General features: G+C 47.0%; 1 protein-coding gene across 1 annotated transcript; it reads right to left on the bottom strand.

Annotated features, from left to right (window-relative positions):
- Positions 1-2,297: 2,297 nt before the first annotated feature.
- Positions 2,298-6,211, bottom strand: LOC122698699 (C-X-C chemokine receptor type 2-like). The gene is made up of 2 exons (XM_043910084.1): positions 6,125-6,211; positions 2,298-3,992 (listed from the first exon to the last, which is right to left on the bottom strand). Exons 1-2 carry the CDS (start codon positions 6,138-6,140, stop codon positions 2,893-2,895), a joined length of 1,116 nt encoding a protein of 371 aa, XP_043766019.1. The 5' UTR covers positions 6,141-6,211; the 3' UTR covers positions 2,298-2,892.
- Between the last annotated feature and the right edge of the window lie 2,545 nt (positions 6,212-8,756).

Genomic DNA, 8,756 nt, shown 5'->3' with positions numbered 1-8,756 from the left:
ATATTTTTGCTAGAATCACTACGAATGGGCTACTAGATAGGGAAACAAGGGCTGGTGAAGAGGCTGTGGTTGGTCAGAAGTGTAGGGGGAAATAGTATCATTCAACATTGTAATTTGAAGGCTGAAAATTTTTAACTAAACCCACAGAACAAATATTCAAAATTTAAAATCAGCAAGTGTTGGGACTTCCCTGGAAGTCCAGTAAGACTTCGTGCTTCCACTACTACAGGGAGAGTGGGTTCTATTTCTGGTCAGGGAACTAAGGTCCTGCATGTCACACAGTGCAGCCAAAAAAATTAAAAATAATTTTAAAGTTTTAAACATCAGCAAGCATTGTGCAAAATATACATTCACATCCTAATCTCTATCCCCTGTCTAATCCTTGGTGTTTGCCCCATCGCTAATGTCAATTCCATCCCTGACTCTCTCCCATCCCTGACCACTTCCTGCTTCCCTTGATCTTAAGATGCAACACATCCTGGATGCCAGCTCCATTCTGGATGCTGAGCTCCTCCCCAAGGTAAACGTCTCCCTAACCTTGAAAGTGAAAGTGAAGTTGCTCAGTCTTGGCTGACTCTTTGCAACCCCATGGATTGTAGCCTACCAGGCTCTTCCATCCATGGGATTTTCCAGGCAAGAATACTGGAGTGGGTTGCCATTTCCTTCTCCATTTCCCTAACCTTGACCAGATAGCTAATCCTTACATTATCCAATTATTAGAATACCAGTTTCTGATATTTTCATACATTGTGTTACTTAAGTACCAACATCTTGGCATTCTTACAGATCTGCAATCCAAATCATTGAGCTATACCCAGAGAACTACACACTGCATTAAAAAAAAAAAAAGTCTAACTGAACAATGTTGCACTTGTTTGAAGAGAGTTCAGACTGAATCTTTGCCCTGGAAACACTTCCAAATTATTTTTGCTCTTTGCTTTCCACTTTGCAGGTTACTAGTGAGAGCAAGCATTTTTTCAAATGTGTATTAGTCATCTGTATATTTCCCCAGACCCAATATGTTTCCTTATTTACTTACTGAAGCCCCTGACAGAGTTGTCTTTAGGGCAGCAGAGGATGAAGGAAGGTGAACATTGAGTTACACAGTAGGTGAGGTGGAGAGAGGACTAGAGGAGGGAGGGAGAGGAAAGGGAGGTTTCCAGGCCCATTTCCTGCTTTCCTCCCTGGATTCTTTCTACATTCTTCTATCCTCTCCCCTGAATCAGAGGTATTTCTTAGGGCCTGAGCCCCTAACTCCTTCCTCACCAACCTACTTTTGGAGTCTCAAGCTGGACAGGCCAAGGTGTCTCCATCTTGGCCCCTGAGAGAGCATCATAGGCAACACTCCAGAGAAGATGGTGACCTTACTGGTGATGCCTTTTGTAGCAGTCACTAACTAGATTAAATCCTAGTGGCCACTATTGTAGCCACTAACTCATCCTTGACATTCACTCTGTTTCTAACACCCCTCCCACACCCCCACATTCATCCCATTCCCAACACTTACTCCACACCTGGTCCCAACCCCATCTCCAACCTCCCTGAATCTCACCCTATCCCCAACCTCAGTCTATTTGTGGATCTCTCCCTATTTCTGACACTCATTCTTCTCTGATCATATCACAAACTACAATCCCATCCCTGGTTTCCCTACACTTCATCTCTGACTCCAACCTCAACCCCTGATCCCAGTCTCAACCTTGATCTAAATCCCATCTCTGAGCCTCACTCCATACCCAACCTCAGACCAAGTTATGCATTTTCCTTAAGTTTTTTCCCTAGGAGTTTTATAGTTTTAGCTCTAATTGTAGGTATTTGATCCATCCTAAATTAATTTTTGTATGTGATGTAAGGTAGGGGCCCAGATTCATTCTTTTGTATGTGGATATCTAATTTTCCCAGCACAATTTGTTGAAAGACTATCCTTTCCCCCTTAAATAGTCTTGACACCCTTGTTGAAACTCATTTGACCATTTATGCTTAGGTTTATTCTGGACTTTTTATTCTCAGGTCCTTGTTATCCCTTGGCTCCATCAGCCTAAGGCTTTTCCCCTCATTGTCACAAAGTGGCTGCTTCAGCTCCACACATCATATCCTATAACCATAGTCAAAGTCAAGAACCAAGGGTGTGTGTGTGTGTGTGTGTGTTTTAAACTAAGAATATTTCCCAGGAGTCCCCTGGCCCCATTAGACTTCCTCTTGAGCAACAGTGTGCTGAAGCCAGTTTGCACAAGCTTGTGAAAGCACATTATCACATTTTTTAGATTTTGTGAGCTTGTTGTTAAACACCACCATCCTTGAAATTGGCCATGATGGTAGCATTTATTTATACCACAGAACATAGCAAATGCTACAAATCAGAACTTCCCTCCCCCCACCCCCCAACCAGGAGAGTGATTTACCAGCACATCATTGTTTTTAAGTTTTACAAATCAGAACAAGATGATATGGCCACTCCTGTCTTAAGGGAATCTTGGAAAGAGAGTGTCTGTCATTTTCAGCCTCTCTCAAGGGAAGGGGACTTTGCTGGCCAACAAGGAAAGGGAGAGCTAGGCAACTAACCAACGGTGTTTTACATTAATGGTTCTCATTAATGGGAACTTTTTGTAATCACTGAAAAGAGTATCTTCAAAGGATGTCTGCCAGAAGATAGAGCACTGTGGGCTCAGTGGTAGGATGCACCAAGCTCTATCAGTTGACATGGCAATTACAGCAAGAGGTGGGGCCCAGGACAGGCTGTCTAATCCATGTGATGGGGGCCTAAGAGGGACATGGCCTCAGCAACTTCCTGCAGCCACAGTGGGGAGCTGCCTTGACATGGGACTGTGCCTGGCCAGAGGACATGGGGCTTAGGATGATGCTGAGGGGAAGCGAGGAGCCCACTGAGGGGTCTCAGAGGGTAATAGATGTGTTCCCTGAAGAAGAGCCAACAAAGGAAGGCCTGCCATCCTTGGCCAAGAACTCCTTGCTGATCAGGCCATGGGTGGCCATGATCTTGAGGAGTCCATGGCGAAACTTCTGGCCAATGAAGACGTAGATGAGAGGGTTGAGGCAGCTGTGCAGGAAGCCCAGGATCTCGGTGGCGTCCAGGGCCCGGCCAATGTCTTTGCGGCGCTGACAGGTCTCGGGGATCACCTGGAGCCTCATGAGGGTGTCTACAACCAGGACCAGGTTGTAGGGCAGCCAGCAGAGCAGGAAGACGAGCACGACCGCAAAGATGACCCGCATGGCCCGGTGCTTCTGCCCCATTTGGGCTGAAAACAGCGTGCGCAGAGTGAGTCCATAGCAGAACAGCATGACCAGCAGGGGCAGGAGGAAGCCAAAGGTCTGGGGCAGGACACGCATTATCATCCGCCATTTCGTTGTATTGGCACCCAGGTCCTCGTAGCAGACTAGGTTGGAGGAGGGTGGTTGATAGGCCTCACGGAAGATGGAGATGGGCAGGGCCAGGATCACGGACAGGACCCAGATGCCTAAACATATGAACTTGACCCAGTGGCGCTTCTGGGTCAGTGTGCGTGTGGCATGGACAATGGCCAGGTAGCGGTCCATGCTGATGCAGGCCAGCAGTAGAATACCGCTGTAGAAGTTGACTTCCTTCAGGAGCGAGACCACCTTGCACAGGGGTGTGCCGAAGATCCAGCCCTTTGCCTTGGAGGTGGCCCAGATAGGCAAGGTCATGGCGAAGAGCAAGTCAGCCATGGCCAGGTTCAGCAGGTAGACATCAGTGACAGAGCGACCGACCCGGCTGTATAAGATGACCAGCATCACCAGGGAGTTTCCCAGGAGGCTTAGCAGGAAGACCAGGGCATAGATGACGACCACAGCATGCTTGTTGAGTGTCTCAGTGCTTACATCACAGATATAATCATCATCTTCTGTGGGTGGCGTGCCGGTGTAATTTCCAAACTCATCCTCAAACCCCTCCCACAAATAACTGCTATTATAGAAATCGTTCAGGATGATTGTCATGGTGTGATCTGGTTGAAAGACTAGAAGGAAAGAAAGTTGATTTAGTAACTCAGATCCAAGTCACTCTCATCAAGGATGTGATAACCGTTACTAGGTTATCTTCTGCTTATCTGCTAGCTTGGTAACTGAAGATCCCTTCCTTCATCTCTGTCACGGGCTGCTTTAAGGATCAGCTTCATCGTGTTGTCAGCTTTCCAGAACCCCGAGGCCTAAATGTGGGATAAGATGAACACACACACAGGGAAAAGCATCTGCTGTTGGTTGGCCCCACAGTGGCATCAGCTCTACCTATAATACTGCCTCTGTGCTCTCTTTGACTTTCTCCATCCTCAGCCATGTCTAGGCATTCAGATGGGAGGACTAAGTTGTTCTACACATTCAGGGAAGAGCCAGCATCAGGCAAAATGGAAGAAGGCAAACCTGCTCTAGGGTTTCCCAGGTGGCTCAGTGGTAAAGAAACCACCTAAAGATGCAGCAGACGTAGGTCTGATCCCTGGACTGGGAAGATGCCCTGGAGAAGGAAATGACAACCCACTCCAGTATTCTTGCCTGGAGAATTCCATGGAGCCTGGTGGCCTACTGTCCATGGGGTGGCAAAGACAAAACCTGCTCTCAGACGCCCCTTCCTACGCTATTTCCCCTCCATGGTCTTCCTGGTGTTTTGTTTGTTTGTTTGTTTTTTGCTGTGTTATGCAGCCTGCAAGGCCCCAGCAGTCAAAGTGCTGAATCTTAACCACTGGACTACTAGGGAATTCCCTTACTGATTCTTATTTAACCTTCTTAAAATCCACTGAGGGAAGAAAATAATAGTAATAAATTGCATTAAAGTGTATGTCAAGGGACTTCGCTGATGGTCCAGTGGTTAAGACTCCCGCTTCCACTGCAGGGGGCACAGGTTCAGTCCCTGGTTGGGGAACGGAGATAACACATGCCATGCAGCATGGCCAAAAAAAAAAAAAAAAAGTGTATTTTAAGCCTTTTCTCTAAAGGAGCAATAAATGTTTGGGTCCTCTGTCTAAAGAAAGTGTAAGCATTTAAGAGAAACCCCCACTGTGGTCACCACTTAAATATCCACAGAATCATTCAGCACTTTTCAAATAACTTTTAAGGTTGTTAAACATTTATTGAAGCAAAATCTTACCAGAAGAAACAGGTGTGAAACAGACAAAAACCTCTTCTGCTGAGGAGGGTGGGTGTGCCCCTCTCTCCATCTAAGTAGTCACTACAGAGGAGGTTCCCGCAAAACCTCCAGGGCTCTTCAGAGAACAATCTGAAAACCTACAAACGGTTACCAAGACTGGAAATAAGGATATCTGGTATCCAGTGCTCATTCTCTCCTGATTCTGTCATTAATAAGCTATGTGACCTTGAGTGAGTCCTTTTACCTCTCCAGATTTCCATTTCCTCATCCAAATTGAGGGAGACAGAATAAATAACCCCTGAGATGCTTCCAAATCTGAGGTTCTATGAGTTCATTCAAACCCACATATTTTAATCTCTCTGACAGGACTGCATTTTCACAAAAGACTAAGACTCAGGGCAAAGCAATAAACGTCAGATTAGAGAAAGCCATCCTCTTCCCTAAAAAAGGAGAGACGTGGAACTTCCCTGGTGGCACAGTGGTTAAGAATCTGTCTGCCAATATAGGAGACACAGGCTTGATCGCTGCTCCGGGAAGATCCCACATACCATGGAGCAATTAGGCCCATGAGCCACAACTACTACTGAGCCCATGCTCTAGAGTCTGCAAGCTGCAACTACTAAGCCCCTGTTCCACAACTGCTGAAGCCTATATGTGCCTAGAGCCCATGCACCTCAACTAGAGAGTAGCCCCCACTCTCTGCAACTAGAGAAAGGCCCCGTGCAGCAACAAAGACCAGCGCAGCCAAAAAAAGATTTTTTTTAATAAATAAATATTTTTAAAAGGAGAGGAGAGGTATGAAAGGTGAAGGTGAGAAGACTGTGGCCCCCTGGTCACCATCTGTAGCCATGTATAAAAACAGAACTGAATACATGGTCATGAGGAAGGAGGCAGGGAGTCAATGGAGTACAAATCACAGGTCCCAGACAACCAGATGCATTTTCTGAAATATAGTCAAACTAAGTCACCCTGCCCCAGAAAAAGTCCTGGCAATCAGAGGTGGCTTCCTACCTGAGTCACCAACCATGTATGTCCAGCCGTAAGAGCCTGGAACTCAGAGACCAGAGTGCCTTAACACTGAGAGGAAACTTGATGAATAAAGAATAGGGAAGCCTCGTCACAGAACAGCTCCTCCCTGGGCCTTGCCCATGTCTATATTTGGAGAACAGGTTAAGTCAGGGGGCCACAGGGTATCAGAGACACCCAGGGTCCCTGTGTCCAAGCAGGGAAACCCGGGGTGAAGATGGAGTTAAGGATCCATTATCTGATATCTCCATTCTGTGGATGGCTATTGTCATTCTCTTCCTTTTCTTGCTTTTATTTCCATTTGAAAGCTTCCAACTTGCCTGACCTGAATAAAGGGGAAAGAATTTGACTTTATATAGTACAGACTCTAGCAGTCCACAGTAGGAGGGCCTTGTAGGAGCCCTCCACCAGCGGGGTGGGGTTGACGGCTAGAGGACAACCCAGTGGGAAGGAGGCAGAAGACTGAGTTGTGTTTGGACAGCAAACACACAGTGTTTACTTAAACTCTAGACTTCTTTGGGATGGAGATGTTGATGGAGCTTCAGAGGAAGAACTAATCCCCCTCCACCACCAACGAAGAACTGGTTGATTAGAATGGCCCTGATTCTGGGGGCCACTCCTGGAGTCTGGCTGGGCCACAGGGAGACCAGCAGAGCTGGGGCCGCTGGTGGTGAATGGAGGATTGGTGGTAATGTCATTCTCCCAGCTCTCAGTCTTGACGAATGGCATCTCTGGGAACCTGCCTCAGCTGCTCCCAACAGCTAATGTCTGTCCCTTAGCTTTACCTCTGGTAAAGCTGGTACTTCAATCACTTCTTCCTTATAACAGGAACCCTATTGTCCTGTAATGATGCATTTACAAGTCAGTCTGCCCCACTAGACCGTGGGCTGCTAGACACCACTCCAATTCACCTTCAGAGCCTCTGCCAGGATACAGAGTAAGTGCTCACTTAATGGTTATAGGGTAAACAACATTAGTCATATCTCCTTGGATTGATGTGTCGTGGATCCTCCCCCATCCCGTTCCTGCGATTCAGGGTGTCTATCACTTTAAGGAACAGAGTCTATGTAAGCTGTGCCTGAAAGCTGCACTTCCATATAGCCGAGCTGGACTGTCTGTCCTTTCCAAACTATCTGCTACTGTTTAGAGCTGGTGCTAATCTGTGTTCTGCCTCTACCATGCATGCCGAATGTAGCATGGCACTGGTGCCTACAATTCTGCCCCTGGCAAGCATATTTCTTAAACTAAGTCATGCTCTCCTCCTCGGTTCTCTTATCCTTTGTAAGTAATAGCAGGAAGTGTAAGGAGACAATTGCCCTGGGGCTACCCATGCCTTGCTTTTACAGGTGTTGACCAATTGCGACCTGATGCCTAGACTAGAAAGGACTTGAAGAGAGGGTAGTCCCTGGAGAGAGCAGACATGTCTCCTATTAATCATCTAGGGAAAAGGTTGCTCCTGGGGCAGAAAATAGGGAACAAGGGAGAAAACAGACTAGGGTCTGGACTGCGCAAGTCAGTATGTACTCCAGGGCAAACAGAATATTCGCCACAAGGGGGCAGCAGTCACTGAGCGAGGAAGTCTGCAAGGAAGAACCCACAGAGAAAGACCAAGGAAAGTCTCATCTAATCCTTGGCTTTAAGCTCCTCTTTGTGAATAATTCCCTTCTGCTTTCCCAGGCCCTCACTCAAGTTGGTTCAGGATTCCAGTATGTTTCAACTAATCACTGGAGTACTAGGGAAGAGTCCTCCCTCAAACCCAAGGAACAAAAAAGAATCAGCCCCTTGGGATGAGCATGGCGGTGGCAACAGTGGTAGCTTAGGTCTCCAGTGGAAAAACAATATGGGGAAAAGAGCTGAAAAGGCTCTTTCCCTTCATGGTAGGAAAGGGCATTTCCCTGAAGGAGGGGAAAAGGCACACACAGATGAGCTTGGAATAAAATTCTACCCACTTGAAAAGGTTCCAGCAAGTTCGCCCACAGCACGTATCTTCTGTACGTCACTTTCCATTTATCACGGCTCCGCCTTAAATGGCTCTATGATGTTCCTAATGGGAGAACATGTTTCCATTCTGTGTAGAACACCCAGTGCCACAAAGACTGCTGTGACATGTGCAGCCCAAATGCCAGTCCTTGGCAAGATGCCAAGGCCTGTTCTTGCCATTCTGTTCTAGAAGTGGCAGCTTCTATGCAGGACCATGTGGACAACACAATATAGCTATAAGGATATCTATTTTGTCCCCCTGTCAGCTTTGATACCGGCCTCAACATCTCCGCACAGCCCTGCAGAAGAATCCACTCGGACCTGGGGACCAAAGTAGAGGCAAGGGAGGTGGAGGGAGAGGGTTCAACCCTCTCCCTGAAGATGGTCCCTGTTGCCATCGTGACAGGTTCAAGGGTAAGTATGTGACCTAAGACGATCCCACTCAGAGCCAGGCTCAGGGTGGTTGTTTAATGACTGTGGAAAAGCAAGTATGTAGCTTTGTGGCTGCTGCAAGCCATTTTGCTACCATATATGGCAAACCAGTCCAAAGACAAAAACTAACACTTGGAGGAGACAGAACTGAGAGAATTGCAAAGAAACAGATCCAGGGTCCTGAACATACTATGCCCAGAGTTCA

The sequence above is a fragment of the Cervus elaphus genome, chromosome 8 (assembly GCF_910594005.1).
Source record: "Cervus elaphus chromosome 8, mCerEla1.1, whole genome shotgun sequence".
NCBI classification, from domain to species: domain Eukaryota; kingdom Metazoa; phylum Chordata; class Mammalia; order Artiodactyla; family Cervidae; genus Cervus; species Cervus elaphus.
This window is presented reverse-complemented; position numbering and strand designations above follow the sequence as displayed.